Raw genomic sequence first — 26,245 nt, 5'->3', positions numbered from 1 at the left:
GAACTGCCTCAGGTAGTCGGGAGGCAGGCCAGGAGTCTCCACCTCTTCGTGGGCGGCAGCCATTCGGCGCGCTCGGGAGCCGAGGGGTTGGGACCCATTGGCTGGGGGGCGCTGCCAGTCTCGGGAGGGGGTGTGGTGGGGGTGGGGTTTCGGGCCGCCACTGGTCTGGGCCGCTTACGGTTTGCTGGGTGGTGGGTGAGCGTGAGCCTAGCTACTGTAGAATTGCAAACAGTTGGGAGCAAGCGAAAGCGCGCCAGAGAGAGAGCGAGAGAGTGAGGGAGAGAGTAGGAGGAGACCTAGAAGAGACAGGGCAAGAGAGCGAAGGCCTGAAGACCAACGATTTGAGACTGAATGACCATGGCCGTCTCCGCACCTCCGGTGATCTCTGCAGCTTCCAGCGGCACAGGCGTCGCGGGGGGCTTATTTCGGGCCGAACCCCTGTACTCGACTCCTGGAGAGCCTCCTCGTCTCACCCCCAATATGATCAACAGTTTCATGGCTAATAACCACAGCGGCAGCGCGGGGGCTGGCGGGGTCGGTAGTGCCAGCGGAGGCAGCGGCAACAACACCAACGAGTGCAGGATGGTCGACATGCATGGGGTGAAGGTAGCTTCGTTCCTGTTGGACGGCCAGGAACTGATCTGCCTGCCGCAAGTCTTTGATCTCTTTCTCAAGCACCTGGTGGGAGGGTTGCATACAGTGTACACCAAGCTGAAGAGACTGGACATATCTCCGGTGGTGTGTACTGTCGAGCAGGTCCGGATCCTCCGCGGGCTGGGGGCCATCCAGCCCGGGGTCAACCGCTGCAAACTCATCACCAGGAAAGACTTTGAAACTTTGTTCACCGATTGCACCAATGCCAGGTGAGATACTCGTTTATTGGCTCGCTCTTCCCCCTTTGCCCTCTTCTGCATGTCTCATTCTCATCCAACTTTGTAGAGAGCGAGTCTTAACTGGCTTGCTGTACTCTTTACGGTGTAAGACGGTGGGGAAAGAGGACTGGAAGGACTCATTAATTGCCTGTCCTTTCTAGTCTGAGCTCAGTGGCAGGGCTTGGGTCTAAGAAAATCCCGCACAAACTTCCGTTTGCGGTCCTGTACTGAAAGTTTCCAGCCTTTCTCCCATATCTTGCATGGCTTTCTGGCTGCTTGTGGTTATTTGTTAATTTCTCTATTTGGTTTTCTTTCCTGCTCTTTTGTGGCCGTATGGGTCGGATAGGTTTTTCTCCTGAACACGGACACCAAGGGCTTTCTGGATGAGTGGGCTGGCTGAGCTGTAAACTGGGCTCCTAAGCTGGCAATCCAGAACACAGCATTTGGGGGATGCAGAGGGTCGGAAGTCTAGAATTCATCCCAGAGGGTGTTTCGTTCCCCATCCTGTGTGTTTGTTGTGAGAGTGCGTTGGTGTGTGGTGGTGGTGATGGTGATGGTGTGTGTGTGTGTCTGGGTGTGTGTGTGAGAGAGAGACAGACAGAGAGAGAGAGAGAGCGTGAGGACAAGTGCTCACGCCTGCTGCGCAAAGCTTCCCCGTACACGATACAGGAAAGTCGATGGAGCCTTTTTTTTTTAAAGAATGATGACAGATGTCACTTTCCTAGGATCATCCCTTTGGGTCATCTGCAGAGGGCAATGTGGGGCATGAACGCTGGGGCTGGGACCGGGTTGGGGGTCGGAGTAAAAGTTGGCAGGTTTTCCAGAGAGGATGCTTTCAGCTCTTCCCCCCAGGCAAACAGTTGGAAGGATCCCATTCCCCCAGAGAGAGGATTCCATAAATGATGATGGCCAGCTTCTCTGGTTGTAAGTGTACCTCCTTCATATCACAGCTTAGAAGTACATTATAGAAAAATAGCCATTTGCATATGTCCATAAGCAAATTTTATTCAATGTTCCTGAGTTTTTTAAAAACAGAAAAGTAAACTATATTCAAGATTATTTGATTTTTTTAAAGACCTGTAAATTAGTCTTCTTAGTATTTATTCCATCTGCAGTCTGTTAATATCTGTTAGGATCCTAAGTACACATTTGGCAGATGTGATTAACATACAAGCCAAACCACCATCACCAGGCTAAAGGGGGCAAAGGGTTTCGTTGTAAAATAGCACTGCTGTTGATCATTTTGCAGAAAACTTCTGCAGAGGTAGACTTTCTTACAATGCAACTTTAGATCATAAGATCTCTGGGTTTATGAACCAAAACTAACTCAGTTGTCACATCTGTTGTAAAATCCAAATTACTATGTATAGTTGAAGTATACTGGCAACTTGTAGACAAACTGTTGCTGACTGCTACAATCAGATAATGGTACAGAACTTACAAGGGAACCTTTTGTTTTTCTTTTTTTCCCTTTGAGCAGTGTTCTCCTGTGCTCTAGCAATTAAACAGAAACCTGTTCATATGAGAACTCTTACCTGATTCATATCTGGGGCTTAAAAACCTGGTTTATTAGATCACATTTTCTTAAGGAAGATGGATGGCCTTAAAACACAAAGGATAACTGCTCCCTCAATAAAATAAGCAAATATAGGTTTTAAGAGTAGAAAGGAAATTTTATTTTGACCACAAAGCACTCTACTAATACACAAACTCAGAGGGTTACCAGGGACTTCAGATGAGGGCCATCTAGTTTATTTGTTGTCATTTGAAAAGATTTAAACAATCGCAGACCTGAAAACCTATCTTCTCTCCTCCTCCTCCTCCTCCCTCTTTATCTTCTTTTTCTCCTCCTTCTCCTCCTTTCCCCCTTCCCTCTTCTCTCTCTCTTACAAATGCCCACTCTTAAAGAAGAACAATGATTACACATAGGAAATTCTACCTTCTTTAATAATTAATTTACACACCCTTGAGCAAAATCTATGACTTTCATTTAAAAAAAAGATTAGTATTTTAATGTGATTTTGATGCTTTCCTCTGTAAATAGAAACTTTAATTTTTATTAGAGCTACTTACTGAAGGAAAAAATGATAAATTTCTCTGTATCCAGAGGCAAGTGTTCTTATACTATTTTTGGACCCTGTTATATGATGTGTTTTTAGGTTATTATTTTTATTCAGTTAAGTTTTATTTAATCCTTATCACAGCATTTACAATGCCAACTTTTTTTGGAGTTTAGATTGCTTTTGTGTATGTGCACATATAAAGGTGATAGAGAAATCTTAAAAATGTAAGAAGAAATATATTTGAGATATGATGCATGTGCTTCCTATGGCGTTTTTTTCTTTGTATTTATTTACTGCATGCATTTTCTATAATTGTGTTACAAGTGTTGCAATATATAATTGTAAAAATTTATGAAATATATTCTATGAATTCAATCTATAAATAAAGATGAAGAAAACTACTAGAAACATCTATATTGAAGTTTCTAGATAGTAAACAAACCCTCACAATTTCTGGAAAAAAACTAATTAACATTACCAAATTTTGTTGCAAAATGCCCTCATCATCACATAGTTAAAAACTACAAAATATGATAATGCTTGTAATGAATGTCTTATGACTTGAGGTAACATTATTTACAGATACGTGTACTTTAAATCATTCCCAACATCTGAATGATTTTATAAAATTGTAAATTAGTATTTAAGTAAACATTATTTCTATGACTTTTCTGTTCAGTGAAAAGAAAGATGAGGGCTGTAAATAGGAATGAGACCCAAGAGAGACAAAATAATGTAGATGAGACACAGAGCCAGTAAGAGAAAAGAGATGTAGGATATGAGCTGAATGATGCCATGAGAGGGAGTGAAAGATGGATCAGAAGAGGTTATAGAGATGCTCAAAGGAGATGAGCGATGTACCATTGGAGACTTGGCTAAAGAGGATTGTCTTTTAGGATTCGTGACTTCCTAGCACTTTAAGTTAAAAGGGGGAAAAGTGCAAGGAAAAAGTCCGAGTGGAAACTCCTACATACTATTCTTATTTGAGAAAAGAGATTCATCTTCATGTCCTGATGGATAAATTTCCATAGTGTATTGTAGAATGGAAGGCCTATTTGTAATGGTGTCATTGGCAATTTTCTTTTCCTACATAACAAACATTTCTCCCCCTCTCTGTCAGATAACTGGGGAAGAGTATAAGTCCTGATTTAGGGTATTTTAATTTGGAATGCTTCCTACACTATTCCAGAACACACAAAATAGACCATTTTCAAATTGGTCGTTTTCAAAGATCTTAAGGTACTGCCACTAAGTGGCACTTTGATTTAGCTCAGGGCATGTTTTTATTAATGCACACTGAAGAAAAATGAATGAGTAAAATACATATATAATCGTTTCTTTGACAGTACTGAAAGCCACAAAAAGAATTCAGTTTCTTACATTAAATACTTTTATTAGCTAATTATCAAAATATTCAAAGTTGTCTTCCCAGAAAAGAAGTTGGAAAATAATACCTGCCTCAGCTACTAGAGAATAGAAAGACTAAAACTCTTGACTATTCATTGTTCTATTAAATAAGTCAAGCTTTACATCACTGCAGTTGCAGAGGGCTATATAAGTACTTTTCCTTGATGCCCTTTAGCTTCAGAAATTAATTGTAAAGAAGATTATTTTGATGGTTATTAAGAAATGATAAAAAGACCCAAACCAAATAGGAAAAATTATTACCTTGTTTTAGATCTTTGTTTTTGCAGATAAAGCACCATGATTATTTTTTCTAATTCTTGTCCAAGAGAACTTGGAGTTTTAATATCAGAGAGTGCAGGCAGGTCAGAAAGCAAATGTCTAAAAATCTCACTCTTATGCAATGGATTTTCTTTACTAAATTCTTCAAAGTTTAATGTGACAGTAAAATATTAAATTAAAAATTGGTATTCAGTAAATGTGAAAAATCAGCCAATACATTATAGTGTTATCTCTCTTTATCTACCTATCTATATAAGAGTTACATTGTCAGATTTCATGATCAGCATTTAATTTCATTTGAGGACCAGCTGATTAAATGTTATTCAGTCATTTACATATAGTTAAATGGATGCTTAAAGAAACAAGAATGTATGATTAAGAAAACATTTTAATGCATTTAGAGACATGATTCAACATATATTCAAATTAATAAAGTTCATTTTTTTAAGTAAAAATGTAAATGGTCCAGTTGTGGTTTATTGTTATTTTGACTGTGTGAACAGAACATAAATGGGCTTCCACATTAGAATAACTTTATGTGACTTATACTGACTTTTACAACAATTTAAAACTACTGCTTTCAAGTACTAGAAATATGATTATTTTAAGCATTCAATGAGTTTGGCTTTGTATTCACACTTGATGAATATAGTTCATAATCCATAAAGAATAACAATTTACTTTGAAAATTGATATTTTCATTCATAGTAAAGTTAAACAAAATCAAATTTTTGAAGAACTTGCATCACTTTCCTGGGCTAATATTTTGTATGACTTACATTTTCAGAAATGATAAAAGGTTTTAGAAATTAATCTGGGCAGTAAATGCAGACATTTTAATTCATGGGATAATGAGGGGATAGTCATGTCTGTTAAAAGTAGTCACATAGTCAACAATGCACTGTCTTTTATTAGAGAATGATGTCAAGATTATAATTAAAGCAATCTAGTCATGTGCCAGTGCACAGAACCTCCACGTGTACATTCATTTTAAATGCACACTTCTGTATAACCAACAATATTTGTATTTATCTAATACTTTAGCTGGATTTCATATTTGTCCCAAACACTCATTATTGGGTGAGGGATATTATATTAAATAAATGATGCATGGTATGATGGAGAATATCTTTGGATATTTATATATGATATTAACCTCAGTGTATAGTACATGAATGCCAATAAATAATTAAGAAGTGATGGTCTTCAGACATTGATGTTTTAGATGGTTTCATACAGGAAATCCCAAATAACTGTATAAAATATCAAGTCTGAATTGTTTGCTGCTTTCTTAAGTAAACTTATTTTGTCTTAATGAAATCTCTAGATGTTTTAAAAGTGCTTCCAGCTGGCAAATGTAATTGTGAGAAATCCTAATCATAATATATTATATTTCAGTTGGCGGTCTATATCTCCAGTGGCACTTTATCTGGTGCATTTCAAGAAACAAATGATTTAGATATATCCACTCTATACATCTCAAATATACATTAAAACTGCCCTAATTGACAAAAACTGAAAAGATCATGTTTTCAGAGAAAGGACATCAAACCTTTCCCCAAAAGGAAAACAATTAGGTATTAATGATATTCTTGTTGCATATTCAAAAGGTCTTTGGTAGCATTTTTTTCCTCCTTTTCTTCCCTTTCACCATCTCAACCTGCAAAACTCTTCACTGTCACTTCAGATCACACAATTTTAAAAAGATAAAACAACATTTAAACACATTTGCTTTGGAAGGGAAATCGAGCATTTGCACCCAATAAGCCTGATTGTGGAACTGCATGCAAATTGTGTTTTGATTTATCTCTTTTACACTTTTTTCCATTTGAATTGATCTTGCATTAATTTCACCAAGCGGCTCTGTGAGGCTGCAGATGTTGCCCTGTGTTTAATAAATCAATGAGACAGATCTGAATGAATCACTTCAGATGGATTCTCTGCTTGGTTTGATGTCTAGATGTTATTCTTAGCTTGTTATCATGACAGATGCATTAATGTTCCCATACACTGCCAACAATGTCAAAGAGATTGAAGCTTTTAAAGTGGCTGCATCCTTTTTTACATTTTCTGCTAGAACAACTAAATTTATTTTATTTTATTTAGGAATCAGAGAAAAATAACGAACCAATCATAAGTTTCTTCATGGGAAAGATTGTTAATTTTCATGCTACGTTAACTCTTCCAAAATGGTGGAAATCAGTATCTTAAAAGCTAAATATAGTGTAGCTGCTTAATAGTGCCTCCACATTAATATGTAATCATGGTAGGAAAAATGAGAATTAGTAATATATGATTGGGACACATTGAAAGTGTCACTATAAATAGAATAATGCTGTATCCAAATTGATTACAGAAGGGTGTTAGTTTTTAAATCCTTACTAATAAGCTTCTTGTTGGCTTAATGCAGCTGCAATATACTCTTACCAAGGGATTTAGAACTCCTTCAGGATTTAATATTTCTTTTTAGTAAGAAGGAGACAGCCTGTGCATTGTGTATTTATCATTTCCTCACTTTGCAGTGCTGAAAATCTTAGAAAAGTTTATTTCATTTTAGTATGTCTCAGCTATTTATATTTTGGGTAATTATTTGTAAATTACAAATCATTCAATAACAGTAAGTGCTACTTTTATAATTTAATTTCTTAGACTATAGAAAAACATATGCATTCCAAAAGGAACTTCTATAACTCTAGTGAAATTTATTACCTACCTGCATTAAATATCATCACTATCATACTTTGTTTCATTTCATCCATGGCATCATTGCCTTGGTTTTTGGAGAGAAACAATTCTGTTAATTGTTGTGAAGTATTTTGAGTTTAATGTTATCAGTGTTATAACTTTTTAGTTAATCTCTGATGTTTGAAAATACAGATTTTAAAAAAGATATTCAGTTTTTCTCTTGTTTAACTTTTTGGAGAATATATATTTTTAAAAATCAGCTTTCAGAGGTAGTTCCTCTCTGCAGGCCTTTACAGTATTCTTTCATCATAATTTTACTGTTAGCTTTATTAGAATAGGAAAAGAGGAAACATTGTTAACTGATACCATTGAGGTCTCAAATTCTTCAGGACATTTTTATCTCCAGTGTTAGGCTAATCTTGGAAGCTTAAGATGCATGCTATGATCTACAGTATAGTTTAAAAATAAGTTTCTAATGAAGTTCAGTAAGTTATGGACAAAAGTTAACTTTTTTTTTTCAAATTTTGCTTAAAGCATGGGAATGTCTTCATGGTGAGATCTTGCCACATCCTTCTTTAAAGATAAATTTATATATTAGAATTGGTGAAATTATTCTACTGAGAATGTGATTATAAGATGTAATATACATTGTTTTGTGCAAAATTGGATATAATATAGCTAAAGAGCAAACTGATATATTTATCGCTACCTGTAATGATATCCCTAAAATAAAACTGAATTTTTCACATAAAACAAAACCTTGGATTTGTAATAATAACTTCTGAGGAGTTATCTTTAACTTCAGTAATGTTCACTGTAAAACTTTAGTAAGCCTGATATTGTATACATATTAGGCACCTAATTCACATTTGTTAAATGAATACAATCATGGACACACACACACATTTATTCCTCTCATCAGAATTCTTTGCACAAATTGCTGTGCTTTAAAAAAAGCTAAGAAGTAGTTATGTAAAGTATACAATTATAAAAAGACACTCATCCTAAAATTTTAATTGCATTATAAAACCATTTGTAATCATGCCATAAAATTTTCACAAATATACATATAAAGCTATCAAAATCTATTATATGAAATTAGAATGTTTAAGTGAAGTGTATCTTTAAAGAAAGTGACTTCTTGATATTTTTTTAGTGAAAATCCATAGGAGATGTTCTAATATTATTAATAGGCAAAAATTAATAAATAAAACAAACCTACTACCATAAAATGATTCTCAACTATTTAGATTTATACTACTTGATGTCAGCACTAAACCAGGCAGTTGACTTGATCTCTTTTCAAACAGTGAATGCACGTTTATGGAAAATGAGTTAGTGAGAAGAGGGTTCTCCTTCCTTCTATCTACAGTTTGTGAATAGAAAGAGAAACACTTAAGTATAATGATTTACTTTTTTCTTGGATAATCTCAAGACACATCCAATTGCAACACAAATTTGCATGAAGTATTCCCCTCCATTTAAAGGAATAGCTTAGTTCTTTCCGGTGTAGTTAATTTTGAAGAGTAACATTTCCTTTCATCTAGGACCCCTAAGGTTGAAACTATTCTTACGCATGTACTATTTTGACCCATTACAATTATTTAGTTTATTAGAGCAAATAGTGGTGAAAACTTTGTGATTATACTACTGGAAAAATATATAGTACAGGAAAGTTTAAAAAATAATGAACCACAGTATTTTTATTGCTCTATAACCTTTTTATTTTTAAACAGGTTAATAGTGTATAATGTAGTGTGTATGTTAAGGTATAAAACATTCAGTTGCGATTGTGTCCAATGATCTTATCAGGTTGTTGACAACTGCTAGCTGCTAACAGCATTTAGGCTACATTTAGTCTATCTACTATTTATGTGATGGGTTAAAAAGAAAAAAGTAATATTGATCTGTCTCTGGATTAAAGTTTGAAATGGGCAACAGCCTGAACACAAAAGGCTTTTTTTTTTTAAGATTTCTCAGCTTGCCATTGATCTCCTAGTTTTATTGCATTCATTATTTATTAAAAGAATTTGCAAGCTAAACATAATGTTAAGCTAGTTTGCACACAGGGACCGCACTTAGGAAATTGAATGGAAATTGCATTAGAGATGAACATCTGTGCTATTTTTCCACTCATGTGTTTATGGGTTTGTATAAAAGGTGTATTGGATTAACAGTTATAACCATTATAGCTTACAGCAATATGTTAGATTCTGAGCTTTTAGTTATTTTGGAAGAAGTCTGTCTCTCAATTGTTTGCCTAAGAAGTATACTAATATCATCAGAAACAATATTTGGATAAATTTATTTTATTATTATATTTGTTAATGCATTATCTATATTATGTATCAGTTGTGAGACTCCCTGCTTTATTGAAGTAAAAACAGTTTTTAAAATGCATACTTAATTATCATGTAAGACTATACTATCTCTTAATGGATTTTGATAGTAGGATACATAGGTGCTATTTACACAGTACCTATTTTAAGAAAGTTGAGTTTAATGCCATATTAAAGCACACCATATTCACAGAAATGATATAAAAATTTTAATGTGACCATCCATAAAATGTTATTATATATATATGTTAGGCCTTGATCCTTCTGAAAGGATAATAAACATTCAGGCACTGAAGACTTGCTCTATATAATACTACAGACAATAGGGTGAGATGCTTTATGATATGGTTCCCCTCTTGAATTCAATCCAAGCAAGTTTAATTAGAAAAACTCAAGAGGAGCTCACCTGAAATAGTTCTCTGGAGGACATAAGTTATACCCTAGTGAGTATCTTCATTGCAATATTGTCTTTAATCTGTAAACTTTTGGAAAATTCATTCTATCCACTTAATTATTAGAATTTAAATACAAAAACTTCTTCACAATAATTTTGATCTGTCATGATTAGATTTGTCATAATTGTGTGTGTGTGTGTGTGCATGCGTGTGTGTGTATAGAGTATATTCTGTGGTGCCAGGCAGTGTTTGTTCTGGGTGAAGAGAGTGAACAAAGCAGTCTCTTCTCTCATGGAGCTTACATTCTAGAATCATGCTGTCTTTAGCTTTTATATTTTATATATTTTATATTTTATATACCCCTTTTATATTTGTTAAATTGTGAAATCTTTGAGATTACAAATTTTTGCCTTATCCAGTGTTGGATAATTCTTAAATTTCCTTTCTCATATCTGCCTCATATGTTATATCAGTAAACACTAGATTTTTTTTAGTCTTTAGAATTATACCAGAAAGGTCCAACTAAAAATAGTCAGTTATTGATATATAAAATATTTTAGTTTTATGAATGTAGGGAATTACTAGGTTATAAATAAAGAGGAGCTTGGAATAAAACAGGCATTTCCACTTAAGAATGGCTGTAGTTAATTGACATTAATATCTTTTCTCTGACATATATTTGTTGCAAGGGATATGAGTCCTTAAAAATTGATAAAATTAGTCATTCTATGAGACATATGCTTTTGTAGTAGAATGTGCAACTATGGATTAGAAAAACATTTGTTTTTTCCCCATGTAAAAAAGCTTGCTTTCATTTATTTTCGAGTTTTAAATAGATCCTCAAGCTTGATATGCTTTGGTTATAGTGCTGTACAATATTATGTGTCAAAAATTAAAACACAGATGAGAAAAAGTTATTTGTTTTTATTTGTTCAGAATACATTGACCCTTACATGTATTACATTTAAACATAAATAACTCTGGAAAATAAGATTACTTGTAAACATGTATAATTAAATGTTTAATGTTAATGTTAAATTTGCTGCCTTGAAAATAGAATATGATCTGCTAAACTTCTAAATGTATTTTGTAAAAAGGTTTATGAGTACTATTTAGGTTTTTATTTGAGGAAGACAAAAGGGGAATTCATTCATACAAAGAAATTTACTGCGTAGTACATTTTATGCATTGAACACAAATTTTTGGTCTCATTTTATAAGCCAGTTAGAATATTCAGTTTGAACACACACACACACACACACACACACACACACACACACACACACACGTGTATCGTGTGTATATACGTATATATAATATGTATATATTGTATATTTCCAATTCACCCCATTTGTCACTTCATTTGAACAAATGTTAAATAAGTTCCTGCTATTAGTTTGTACAAGGCTACTTTTCAAGGGGAGAGTAGTGATCTTAAGAACTATCCAAATTCTTTTTTGTTTCATCTCCAGATTACCTAGGTAGACTTTTACTGTTACATGGTTAACTCTCAGCTAACCTACATTAATGCAAGGAATAGTAAAATCGTGGAAAATTAAAATAACATTAATTGGGCTTTGCAGTACATTATAAAATGTTTATGGTACCTTTACCTGTCTAAATATATTTTGCTTACTTTATTCTACTATTAAATTGTATTTACATTTTATAAATATGCACTGGTGGGAAGGAGAGATAGCCAAGAAACATGCTAAGGTTGAACTAAATCTGAAATTAAATGCTTCGTGTAGAAAACATCTGAAGTGAACAAAGCATAAGCAGACATAGAGCTTATTTGTCATAGCTAACAACTGTGTACTGGATCATGTTAGTTAGCGCTTAACTAAATTAGTATATTTTGCTTGAATTTATTCTTATGTTGTCTATGGAAAGACTTATCCACTTAATGGATACAGTACTCATTATAGCTATTAACAGATCAAAACCTGGCAAACTGCATGAGTCCAGTTGTTGACTTTAACATGCTTTCCTGTGCTTAGGACCCCTAAATAACCATCTTCCATAAGTTAAATAAACATTCGTTCACATCAGAGGAATCATGGCTTTTGGGTTAAAACACATTGATAAGTATAGCACTAAATCAGATTTTTGTGAAGTGTTTATGATTGGGATACTTAATCGATATTCCACTTGCAGTTTAAAACATGGAACATTATAGTCTTGATGCTGATCATGTCCTGCAAGAGTGGGCATTTTGACGATGGGCACATGTTGAACCTTGTGATCTCTGAAGAAGGTAGTAACTGCTCCAGAGCTTAATTGATGCAAGTACACTTGGCATAGCTGCTTTCTTGCACTTCCAGTTGTTTTGGACTGGTCCTCGTCATACTAGAAGACTGACAGGTTTTTGCTATTTTAGGGGCATGTTCTTTTTCATCAGGTTGTATGATGTTTACATAATCCCCATTCTGCCAGTCTAAAGCTTTTCTTATTCTTTGCAGTTTAGTCCCATTGAATTGAATGACTGCTCTTCTGTGTATTGTTTTGTTCCCCCCCAGGGACTCTCAGTTTTTAAATGTAAATACAACTCAAGAAATTCCGCTTTTTAGATCTTTTTCTGTATTAGTGGGAAAAATGTAAAAGTGTCCATCAAAGAAGGGGCAGTGGAGCTCAATAATTTAAAGTTTTCTGTCCAATTAGGAAGGCTCTTGATTTTAAAGATAGGCGGACTCTAATTTGGGTCATGTTAGCGTTGATGTAGCTCCATTTGTGCATGGACAACGGAATGAAGCTAAATAAGGATGAAGAAAACTTGATGAGAAAATATTTCTCATGGAAATATTGAATGGACTAGGAACTAGATGACAGATTAGAGGAAGGCAGCATAATGTGGACTGATGAAGTCCTTTCCATAGCGCTGTTGAATGATCTCTTTTAATGGCATTCATTTTATTTTAGTGGTTAGTTTAAGCAGATTCATGAGCAGGAACAGAAAGGATAAAAAATATTAGCTATAAGTAAAGATAAAAACACTAAAGGCAAAATGTTATTCCATTTGCGGTGAGATGGTAGCATTTGAAACCATAATAGAACATTTGCATATGTGTTGTCACTAAAATAATATTCCTTTACTACACTAGTAAATGTTACATTAATTTCTAAAATATTTTATGCAGTGTCCATTTATACTTCTTCTGTAATTTGCCTTACTATTACTGGTCTGTTAGCCTGATTCTAGCTTGCTGTAGTAGCACATTTTTGAAACACATGTTGAGTATGAATGTTTTAAAAAGGGTTACATTTTGCCTTTGGGTATGTGTGTGAAGTTTTTATTGTATTCAATAGTAACTAAGTTTGCAGTTTAGGGAGTAATTTGAACCACTGCCTTCAAGATTGTTTAATGAACATTAAAATTTGAATTAAAGAACATCAAAGTGGCATTTTTGTCATTTTTGTATTTAATAAGTACAGTAAAGTTTAAATATTTCCTTCATGCCTTCTGCCTGAAAATATATCTGGAAGTTTAAAATTATTAGCTAGGTGTAATAGTAAAAACCTTTACATGTAGGGCTTCCCTGGTGGTGCAGTGGTTGAGAGTCCGCCTGCCGATGCAGGGGACACGGGTTCGTGTCCCGGTCCGGGAAGATCCCACATGCTGCGGAGCAGCTGGGCCCGTGAGCCATGGCCGCTGAGCCTGCGCGTCCGGAGCCTGTGCTCCGCAATGGGAGAGGCCACAACAGTGAGAGACCCGCGTACTGAAAAAAACAAACAAACAAACAAACAAAAAACTTTACATGTATATACTGGTTTATAGTTTATATAGTACTTTCATATACATTAGCTCATTTAATCTAATCCTTAGTCTATTTTTGTAATTTTGTTGTGAAATTTCTAAATTTTTCATAAACAGATGGCTGATCACTTTACAACATGATACTTCTGGGGGTCACTTAATCTCATATAGACTTTTTTCACTCAATGCTAAATCAGCATCATCCATAGTTATATGAAACTTATAATGGTTCTAGGGGAAGAGTAGTAGGAACAAGATCACAGTGGTAATGTTGGGGGGTCATATAGGGCCTTTTAGGACATTTTGAGGACTTATGAAATGGGGAGTCACTGCAGAGTTTTGAGCAAAGCTATCACATGATTTGACCTAGGTTTCTAAAGGATCACTCTGGCTGCTAAGTTGAGAATAGGCTTCAAGTGGGGCAAGGTTAGAAGCAGTTAGGATGTTACTGCAGTGAACAAGGAAAGAGATGGTGGTGGTTTAGACCATTGTGGTAGAGTAGAGATAGTAAGAATTGGTCAGATTCTGGGTGAGTTTTGAAAATAAAACCCATAGAACTTGCTGATGGACTAGATACTGAGTATGAGAGAAAGAAAAGAGTCACAGAAAACTCCAAAATTTTGGTCTGAGCAACTGGAAGGATGAATTTTCCATCATTTGTGAAGGGGAAGGCTGTAGGTGGAGCAGGTTTGGGGAGAAAGTTCAGGAGTTCAGTGTTATACGTGTTAGTTTTTAGATATATTTTAGCCTTTTCAGCAAAGATGTAGTCATTGGATGTAAGTCTGGTGTTTGGAAGAAATACTTGAACAGGAAATATAAATTTTGGACAGGAGTGACTGTAAATAGAAAAAAGGAGAGTTTCAAGGACTGAGTTCTGGGTCTCACCAACATAAAGAGAATAGAGAAAAGAGGAGGAATCAACAAAAGCCTTAGAAGGAACATGCAAGGAGGTAGGAGGAAAACCAAGAGAGAATGGTGTCCCAAAAGCTAAGCACAGAAAATGTATCAAAAAGGAGGCAGTGATCAACTATATCAAATGCTGCTAATAAGCCAAAAACCATGAGGACTGAACATTGGCCATTGGATATGGCAATTGCAGTCATTGGTGAGCTTTATGAGAGTAATTTTGGCAGGATAATAAGAATGAAAAGTCTGAGTGACATGTTTAAGAGAGATTATTAGGAGGAGATGAATTATAGACAACTCTTTCCAGGGATTTGCTGCAAAGAGAGCAAACAACTGGAGGTGGGAGGGAGTAAATTGAGAGTAGGGGGGAATGGATCAAGAGGTTATAGCATGTGCTATTAGGAATAATCCAGTAGAAATTTTAAAAAATGATGTTGTATGAAAGAGAGGAGTATTGCTGAAGTGATATTCTTGAATAGGAGATAGCAGATAGGATCTAGTGCACAAGCAGAGGCATTGGCTTTAGGTAGGAGCAAGGTTAGTGCATTTCCATTAACAGATGGTGGAGATTCTGGTTGCACCGGTATTGGGACTCCATGGGAGTCCTCTTCTGATTGTTTCAATTTGCTCAGTGAAGTGGGAAACAAGTCATTAGTTAAGAATGAGGATTGGAAAGGAGGTTTTGGAGATTTGAGGAGAAAGAGAAAATGTAAAATAGCCATCTTTATGAGTAGGAGAGTAAACTACTTAAAGTTTAGTATGATTGCCAGGCAACGTTAAATGACCATTGAGGTTTTTGGTCATAATTCAGAATGGTCACTATGGCTGTGTGTTTTAATTCCACCATGTAAAGCTGCATCAGCCTGATGCAAAGAATGCAAATAATTGGATTTAATAAGAACTGTGGTTTTGCTAAGTCATATGAGTATAGCAAAGCCAGAGGGAGCAAGAGAGTTGAGGGTTCATGCAAAAAGTGATTACAATGAATGACAACACACTTTAAACTGGTAAGGAAAAAAGAGGATTTCAAGGAAGCGAGAGACAGTGAAAGGATGGTGGTATCAATGAATTGGAGGTTCCAAGAAGAGGTCAAAGGATTTTTGGAGTTGGAGTACTAGAAGGAGTGAACCAGAAAGAAGTAGTGGTAGTTAGAGGGTAGGATGCCTGAAATTAAGAACATGGAGGAGTTGAAGTTATTGCTAATTACGAGGTTTAGGGTATGGCCATGGGCATGAGTGGCAGAAGTAAAGAGAACAAGATCTTTGGACGAGAGGAGGTAAAAAAACGGAAAGACTAGAACTTTGGTCATTTCATCTATGTGTACATTGTTCATTGAAATTCCTAAGGATTAAGAGAGGAGTTTTGATGAGTTTCAAATTTTGTAGTATATATAGTAATGCTGTTAGAGTTTGCTTTGTTAAAAAAACTAACTTAATTTCTAAAATTTTAAAATTAAAGTTATCGGAATTAAGAACTCAGGGAGATCAACTTGACAAATGTATTCTTTAAAAATAATCCACATTAAATATATTATGAAGATTTGAATATTTACTTAATAATCCCTGTTTTGCCATGGGCATGCTGTGCTTCAGTTCAGCCGTCTTGAAGAATATTAAGAAAAATAACATTTTCTAAATAACTGAAATAATGTTTGGTTTATTTCATGTGTAACTAACATTATTTTACAATAGATGAGGTACTTCATTTTATTATGAACTGATTTTATACCAGAAGCATTATTGGTCCCAGGATGTGTGTTTGTTGATCTTATTAGTACGTCATATACTCATGAAGAGTACATTAGGCTCCTACTTTCATTTCAACACGTTGGTAGTTTATAAACAGAGTACTACAAAGCTGCTAGGCATGGTCCAGAGCTAGGAAATAGTCATGGTTCTTTACTTATAGATGGTTCATAATGTATTCAAAGTGGCATAAACCCAATCAATATATATACTTAACACCTGCTGTTCTGATTCATGTATTATTAACCTCACATGGAATCTACTTAAACAGTTCCTGCTGTAGTCACTACTTCTCCTCACTGCTCTTTGACTCCTTTTGGGATTTCTGTGGCCTTGGAGATTTGATGATGAAGAAATAGTTAAGCTTTAAATCACGTTCTCATGTGAAATCATAGCAGAGAAAAGCCAAGAAGTTGGTGATCTCAGTCTTAATTCCTTGCTAATTACCTAGGAAACAAAGTTTTTCTGGTGGGGCATGCCCAGCCATTCACCTGGCACATTAATAAAGTGGTTGGGAAGAAAGGTTTGGTCAGCATTTGCAAACTAATAGATTGTGTCACAGATTCTGAGTGAGTTTTAATTTCTGCAGCTGGAGAAGAGCAAGGGAAGCCAGATGTAGTAACATCTGCTCTTAAGACTCTTGTTTAGGGAAAAAAAGGCAAATCCATTGTTAAAATTTGATTTTAGCTCTGTTGGGTTGATTAAAAAAAATCTCGTTTCCCTTCTTTATATAGCACTGAAAAGAGACATGTGCGTACACTAGACACTGGGTTATCTTAATCACGATAGGCTGTGCAAAGTGTTGTGGAAAAACTATTTTAGGCACTAGGACCCTAATATCAACTCCACAAAAGCCAAGTAAAGGAACAAGTGATTACTCATCCTGCCCAGTATTTCAAATTTGATGAGTTTAGAACTGCGAATGAATATTTTATGCAAGCATGGATCTTTGGCGGGATTGTTCAAACTGAATGGAAGTGAACTAAAGTAATGTAAACTGCTTAAGAAAACTGAAATCAGAAAATGTTAAGGTTGAGCTTCCTTTCCAGGAAGAATTGCAGTATAGAAATACTCAAGGTCTTGTTGAAAACAGCCATCTTTAAAGATCTAGCTGAAGTCTTATCTCCCTCTATGAGGACTTCTTATATCACCTGCAGTGATCTCTTGCTTCTCTGAACTTTGATCTGCAGATAGCCTTTCTTCTCCTTCCCCTTTCCCCTCCCCTTCTCCACCTCCTCCTCCTTCTCATTTTATAAATTGTTTTAAGCTGTATATGTTTTCTCCCTCCCAAAACTACCTTCCAAATTCCTCAACTTGAAGCAGTCTGATGTGTTGTTTTATCATTCATAGCACCTAATATAGTACATGGATGTAAGTACTCAAAATGTTTTCAGTTTGTTGCTTTGACAGTGTAACTATGATTTATTATAATTAAATGCATTTAACTTAGGGAAATGTTCATATTTTAAGGAAATTTTTTGTTATACCTAAGGGGTATATTTTTCTGATTCTGATTGACAGCTCCTCTTGAACAATGAAAGCCTAGGGAATTACTATTCTGTCTCAGACAGCCACATTTGTTCTAACACTTTCTAGATGTATGACCATCTAAGCCTCAGTTTTTTCATCTAAAAATGGGGATACTATTAGTCACATAACTTCTGGGCTGGTTAAGAAGATTAATTGAGATCATGTACATAAAGTGCTTAGCACATAATAAGAGCTCAGTAAATGTTAGCTCTTCTTAGTGAAAGTGGTATCACACTACTATGTGTGAGCACACACATACATTCGGAACACAAGAAAAAGAGCAAATCTCAGAATAAAATGAACCAGTTTTCAGAAATTTTTGCTGCTAGAACTAAATTAACTGGTTGACTGTGACACTGTATGCACTTCATTTTCTAGGAAATTCCTGTCTGTTGACTTTCTAGGCTGATATGGCAGCTGGTAGGCCATTTATTACTAGTTCTATTTTCGTGGAAAATTCAGCCTTGTGTGTCATTTAGAGTTTGTGACACATGTACCCTCCCAAGGCTTAATGAGTTGTCTGCAGATGGGCTGTTATTTATTACAGTCATGTAGGATAAAATTGATTGTCTTCTAAAATTAATTTTTCATTTGCTTCCAGCCTTGCTTTAATAGAGGACACACAGTTGCCTGTTTGCAGAAATACTGTTTAATCACATTAATATCTCAGCCCCCCCAGGCTGAAGAAGATAATTGTACAAACGAACAGCAAAATCTGTATCTTTAACTTCTTTTATGATTAAATTATGCAAATGACTTATCTCCTGCCCTTCCAAGCACTAATCATCTAATTAGGAATGATGTGTTAAAGGGATGGTTTTGAATCAGGAGAGGGATGAATGCAGAAAGCAGAAAATGGGAGCTGACAATGAAACCACTGAAGGCACAGTAATGTGTACTAGATGAATCTACATATATGGTACAAAAAGAAATGGGAAGGCTCATACATACTATCCATAGACCTGACATGTGTCATCTTTTGGCAGGAAATATAGTTCCCTACCTCTGATGACATTTTTTTTTGGATTAACTTCAAATTCTTAGTAAGGCAAGTGTTAAGTTTCCTGCGTTCTTGAAAACTCAAGAGATCTAGGGGTTTTATTATCTCACCCAATGAAGGCGTTGGCTTGCTTTTTGAATCCATGGAGGATAATCAGCCAAGGAATGGGACTGCATATTGATTATGAATATACACAAGGTTTTCAGATTACTGGTTTAACAAAAGCAGTTCCCCTTTCCCTGAAAATTAAAGTCAGGACATGCAAACCCAGAAAAAATATAGTCCTCCTATTAGGGAACTTAGGTTTAAGTTCCAAGCATCATTCCAGGTATGTATTTGCAAGATCTTACCTTCTCAGTTTTGTGCTGCTTCCAGACATTGATTGTGAAGAGATTTTAGCACAATTGTCCTATTAGCTGTGGCCATAATTATTCTGTACAATATAGAGATCGTTTCTTTATCAATGATAAATACTTATTATGTTAATTAATAACTATAATGATAATAAATAATATTATTAATGTTCCTTAGCAACCATGTCAAATTTTATACATTGACATAGTACTTATAGTGTAAAACAAAACATAGTAAATCAGACCATAGCAATAAAATTACTGTGGGTATTTCAGAGCCTCTTAAAATTCTTTCTTATAGGTACATTTGTGAGAGTCAGAAATCATAATGTTTATGTCCTTTTAATATAGTCTTTAATTGATTTGAATTTTGTGCTGGTTATTACAGTGAACTCCAAGGTATTTTCTTCATATAATGCAAACCATTTCCCAACATATTTGAGAACAAAATATCAAGAAATATATACAAAGTAGAACATAATTTTTTTTGGTACCAGATTTGTACCAAATAAATATTCTCAAGTTCTTGAAAGTCATGAAAGTGCTATCATTCTGTTACTATTTCTCATTGAGCTTATTCTCCTGCATGTGCTGGTTCAGTTCACTGAGAAGACCCAGTGATCACCAGCAGCTGCTGTTTATTGGTGTGTGGCAGATCCTTACTATATTGATGCCAACTGGATATAGGCATTTATTTAACATCTTTTCATGTTAAGAGTAGGCATCAAACTATAGTTTATCTGCTTTTATTGAGGAAAAATGTTTAAGCTGTTTATTCGGACAGTTGAAGCCAATGAGTCTGACTTACTGGACTTTCCAAGGTTGACATTTTTGAACTTTGTTGTTGAGATTTGACATGCATTCCTATAGAGGACAGCCATTTAGATTTAGATTTCTACAGTGAGGAGACCACTGCCTTCAGGATTGCACTGAATTCAGAAGGGTTAAGTTAGCCTATGGAAGTGAATAGTGAGTCCTTTATAACTTATTTCATTGTCATCCCATGAAGCTTTTTCTCTCTTTTCCCTTTGGAAACTAACATGATTATTACATTTCTCACCCCCGCAAAGTTGTACATTACCATATCATATGATAAAAAACAATGAACTGAATATGTCCCTATTAATACATTCTTTTTTGAGATTGAGTTAATCCTTAGTCACCACTGTGGTTTTCTAATGAGTGTAAATAAGTTTAACAGGACTTCCCTGGTGGCACAGTGGTTAAGAGTGCGCCTGCCAATGCAGGGGACACGGGTTCGATCCCTGATCCGGGAAGATCCCACGTGCCATGGAACAACTAAGACCATGGGCCACAACTACTGAGCCTGTGCTCTAGAGCCTGCGAGCCACAACTATTGAGCCCGTGTGCCACAACTACTGAAGCGTGCATGCCTAGAGCCTGTACTCTGCAACAAGAGAAGCCACCGCAATGAGAAGGCCGTGCACCGCAACAAAGAGAAACCCCCACTCGCCACAACTAGAGAAAGCCCGCACACAGCAACGAAAACCCAACGCAGCCAAAAATAAATAAATTTATTAAAAAAATAAGTTTAACAGACATTCCTTTGGTTTTAAAGGCGCCAAAGAAGAATGGCTTGAATATCTGGGAATAGTAGTAATCGATTTTATAATTCCTGGCTTCTAGTAAGTTTTCCACAGCATGTAATTTGTATACGATGATAGAATAGTGATATCCAAACTCATTTTTATTATTTTATTATAATAAAATAAGTACTTCTATGATTTATCATTTAATTCTTTACATAAAAGATTAACAGGAGATCTGCTTTAGTTGACTGAGAAACTCAGTCACAACATCAAGTGCTACCCGTATCTCCTGGGCTCTTAAAACACCTTTACAGAATCCTTGGGTTATGAGAAGCAGATTTTAAAACATAGTTTGGAGCAATTAAGTGCTTTTTAAGTATTATCAAGAAAATTAGAAAACAGTTTGAATCTAAAACTCCACTATTTTTTCTTCATTTAAGGCCTAGATGCATAAAACAAGCTGACTATCCACCAAATGGGAGATTAGGTACCCCCTACAGGAAGCTTATCTTCTCTGAGAATTGAAAAAACACTCAGAGAAGCTTATCATCTACTGTTACATTATAGTCAGAATTAAGAGATCACTTTCTTAAAATTCCAAACTACAAGCAGTTGGGCTTGTAATATGCCTCAGGAGGACTTAGAGGAATAGGAAGTATGGGAGATTAATGTGCTACCATTTTATTTCTCCTCCTCTTCAATGATTGGGAAGGTGAGTGATCTTTGGAAAACCTGAGCTTGCCATCCATTTATGGTGACTTGGTATATGTCAAACCTTAGTAAATCATCTGGTGGTGAAGGATATATGCCTCTGGTGAACCCTACCTGTAAGAGGCAACCTTCTTTATTCCCTAAGAATATAGGGAAGCACCATCAATAGTTTTTCTCAGTGTTCCTCTCATTCATGTGACTATTTCTTTTCTCTAATCCTTTATACTGTGTAGTGGTAGGGAATCTTAATGAGATGGGACAGGGCCTAACCCCAGGCTGTAATTTCTAGGTAATTAGTTTAAGTGACTGAAGCAGAGGAAGAACATGTCTTTTAGTTTGCTAAAGGGCCTGATTCCTCACCCAGAGCATACTTAACCTTCTGGCATGCCTGGTTCTATAGAATCTTGCCCTTGGTTGATACCAGTTTTGTGGTAGTGATTAATTTCTGTATTTTTTGTAGGAGCTCTTGAAGTTCACTCATTTTCACAGTTCTAATAAACCATTCAGAATTATATTTATTCAATTTAGAGCATTATATAGCCTTCTTTCATACATATTCTCTATATATAGGTTATTAAATAAATTTTGAATAACTTTCTAATGCCCCATAGCATTAGTTTCAAAACCTGATTTATTAAATGGCATTCATTACCATGTATCTGTACCCAAACAGACATGGCTGCTATACTGTAATTAAATGAAAATTTGTAGATTGAAGTTCCTAGAAAAAAATCAGTCTGCAATCTTTTTATAGGGTTTGAAGTTATAATAATAATTTCCATTTATTGAGCATCATCTGTGAGGCAGACACAGTGCTTGGGACTTTCCATTTGTTACCCAATTTAATCCTCACAACCACCGTACAAGTTTGCTATTGCTAGTCTATTTTTACAGTTGAGAAAGCTGAAGCTAAGGGAAATTAGATAAAAGAGCTAGTCAATGGAGAGCGAGGAATTTTCTGACAGCAAACCTATGCTCTTTTTGACTATTCTATTCTGTACTAACTAAAATAATACATTAATTAAACATCTGTAAATTGGGGCACCAACTGGATCAGACTTGAGGAAAGGATATTTGAAATAAGGACAGAAAATTGAAATGATCTGTATTTGGTTGCTTAGAATATAGAACACATCTCGATCAATGATATATACTAGTGCATTTTTGAGGGGTAGTAGATATATTCCCATCAAGCTCTGATTATGAATGGAATAGAGATTGTCATCTGTATAATGAATATCTGTTTATTTTTACAAGTCAGTTATTCATTGAACTTATCAGTAAACATTCCAAATAATGAAAAATATATTTCAGGGGGAAATAGAGTCATTGAACCTACAATTGTTCTGTTTCTCTTGTCTACTGCCTTTAAATGATAAAATGGTGTTTTGAATACAGGTAGTAACAATCATCTAAAAAATAATTCAGGCAGTTGAATGTTAAGTAGGATGTTTATAGGGAGCTATAAACTGGAAACAATCTTACATCTCTACTGCACAGGACTTAATTATGCAATTTGCTGTGACTTCAAGGAGAATGAAAGACCACGTTCCATTCAACATTACAAAGGAAGCACATTGGGGAAAGGAATAGTGAGAATCCATACAAATTGGGGTCCAGACCCCAGGCAGGGGTATAGAATAAGTCAATTAACATTTTCCTAATAGTAGTGGTGATCCAAATTGTAGGGCATATATGGATTTCCTTTTTCATACATACATTTTCATGACACTTTGTCAAGTTAGTACTATCTCATTTTGCGAATGGAGGCACCAAGTCTTATAAGGATTGTGTCCTATCAAAGCCAAACTGGCAATGGTGGAAAAAAAATGGACATGTACTTAATTTGAGTCCTCTAGTCATCAGACAATGTTTTCTATAATGTCATTTTCATTGCTATATAACTCAATTTACGTAGGGATCTTGGAATAGCTTATTAACAGTAGTTAATGAAATATTACGGTTACATAGGATGACAATAAAATTTAATGAGAGGTATTTCATTATAACAGAGTGAGATGTCTGACTGGATATTGTGAAAACATGGTCAGAGGTGTCAACTACCTCGAGATTATAATTGATGCTATCAGAGGAAAATTTCTCCTAAATTTCTGCCATGGCATAAACCACTATAAGAGTGTATAGAAAAAGGTTTACTAATGGTCTCTCTTTCAAATCTTACCATATAAGGGAGAAACTGCAAGATATTTTAGTTGATATATACTTCCTATTCAGTAGTAACTAATGAGGTAACTTGCCATTTGACTTAGATGTTTTTTGGGAAAACACTTAACAAAACTTTTCCAATTTGAGAACAGGAGGGTACCAGTATGTATCTAAGTCTGAGATTCCACTATGGGAAAGAAGCAAACTCTAGGACATAGAACGTCAGAAGGGTTAGAGTAGAGAGGAAATACATACCAAGGAGATGGGATAAAATAATTAATAATGGGTTTCCAAGATTGATTTATTGTCATATACTTCTAAAATGGTTTGCAAATAACTACTGACCTGTCTTCAGGCAACTATTAATAAGGAAATGTTATGTCAGTAGGGAAGGAGGTTGTTTTATTGGTTAGATAGTCTGTTTAACTCCAAAGAAAGGGAGCTTATAAAATTTTATGTGGTCTGGAACATTTTAGGTATTTTTATCTGTACAACTGATAAAACGAAAGGGATACTCAATAGTAATTCCAGACCAGCCAATGTCTGCTGATAGTGTAATTAGCATGAATTGTTAAGCCTATTTTCTCTGGTCTTTATTTTCTTTTTTCTCTTCCACTGTTTAAATGCTGTAAATCAAGAACTAAGGGAAGATAGGGAGGATAGTAATTAAAACTCAGGGCAAATCAATAGTTGGGAAGAGTTGTGTTGACCTTTACTCCAACCTTCAGTCTGGTTATAGGTAAGGAGATATTCTTTGATGGTGCCTACAATAGAGTATTTCTGTGGCTGCAACACTGATCTTACCAGATAAGGTACCTGAGATCAGTTTCTGTCTTTTTAATATAAACCTTGTGGTTGGCTGAATAATGGCTCCCCAAAGATTTCCACATTCTAATCCTCAGAACCTGTGAATATTACCTTACATGGCAAAAGGGTTTTGCTGATGTGATTAAGGTTAAGGACCCAAAAATAAGGAAAGTATCCTGGATTTTCTGAGTGAACCTGACATAATCAAAAGGGCCCTTATAAAACTTAGGTAGGAGTATCAGTCAGTAGCAGGAGATGTGATGATGGAAGCAAGAGGTTGGAGTGATGTGAGGAAGGAGCCATGAGCCAAAGAATGCAGGTAGTGTCTAGAGGTCGAAAAAGGCAGGAAAATGGATTCTCCCCTGAAGGAACCAGGCATGCTGATACCTTGAGTTTTGACTTCTGCCCTCCAGAACTATAAAAAAATGCATTTGTGCTGTTTTAAATCACTAAGTTTGTGATAATTTATTACAGCAGCAGTAGGAAACTAATATATACCTTAAACTCAGTTGTCTCTTCCCATAATATCTATTACATGACTGAGTACATGGTAGACAGTAAACATTTTTTGCTTGGCTATATTACCAAAAAAGCAAGTAAAAGATTAACTAGAAGTGACTTTGAGAATCTTTATATAATCAATGGGCAGCTGTTGAAAAGATTTGGAAAATCTTCAACACTTTTGTAAAATGCTGGAATTTGTCCCAGAGAGATTAAGGATTAAGGTAGCTAAATTCTATGCAAAATACTATAGGTCTCCATATTCACACAAATATTTAGAAAGTATAGGAAGTTAGTTGTCATTAGATATTTTGACTGTGTTATCATTTAGCTCTGGCAGAAATGTCTGAATGCAATGGACCATCCACATTGCTACTTTTATCTCTGGAATTAAAACCGAATTATATTAAATAGGAAGAATGATAACTTGGGGGGTTTGGGGGGCTTTGGTTGCATTCACCTTCATAAACCATTGTCAGTGAGCAAATGTAATTTATTCAATTGCTTATTAAGACTTCATCATATTGATAGGTGCAAATAATGGACAAAAGCACATCACAGATAGGCACGTTTAAAATAACAATAGCCTGGGGCTTCCCTGGTGGCGCAGTGGTTGAGAGTTTGTCTGCCGCTTCAGGGGACACGGGTTCGTGTCCCGTTCCAGGAAGATCCCACATTCCGCGGAGCGGCTGGGCCCGTGAGCCATGGCCGCTGAGCCTGCGCGTCCGGAGCCTGTGCTCCGCAATGGGAGAGGCCACAACAGTGAGAGGCCCGCGTAACGCAAACAAACAAACAAACAAAAAATAACAATAGCCTGTATGGCTCTGTAACAGCCTCAGAATGAGTTATATAAAATACTGTGCTTTTCAGTTTAGTCTGAAGGCCCTTAAGTAGGGTGTATTAGTCATTAAGTAAAGTAACTAAACCAAAAGAATATAGGTAAGACTTTTCTTAAGTCATGGTACCAAAATTCTAAGTAAAAATGTTACTATGTAGGTTACAGCTGAATTAAAAATACACAAAATATTAAAATAAAAATATTTCATATTCATATTTTAATGTCTCTCTGGCAGTGAAACATCATAAAAATGAAATTTATAATTTTCTTATTGTCAGATGGTCACTCTTTCTACTTTTTCTATCTTGTTAATAGTGTCACCTAATCCCCTAGACTTTCAATCT

The 26,245-nt window shown here is 35.4% G+C and overlaps 1 protein-coding gene across 1 annotated transcript in view; it reads left to right on the top strand.

Annotated features, from left to right (window-relative positions):
- The first annotated feature begins 351 nt into the window (after positions 1-351).
- Positions 352-26,245, top strand: part of DACH2 (dachshund family transcription factor 2) — a 638,130-nt gene continuing 612,236 nt past the window's right edge. Inside the window, exon 1 of the mRNA XM_060002017.1 lies at positions 352-863. Coding sequence (XP_059858000.1) covers positions 352-863 — 512 coding nt within the window. The remainder of the gene's footprint in view (positions 864-26,245) is intronic.

Source organism: Delphinus delphis, chromosome X (genome assembly GCF_949987515.2).
Source record: "Delphinus delphis chromosome X, mDelDel1.2, whole genome shotgun sequence".
NCBI lineage: Eukaryota > Metazoa > Chordata > Mammalia > Artiodactyla > Delphinidae > Delphinus > Delphinus delphis.
The sequence above is the reverse complement of the archived record's forward strand: the minus strand, read 5'-3'. Positions and strand labels throughout refer to the sequence as shown.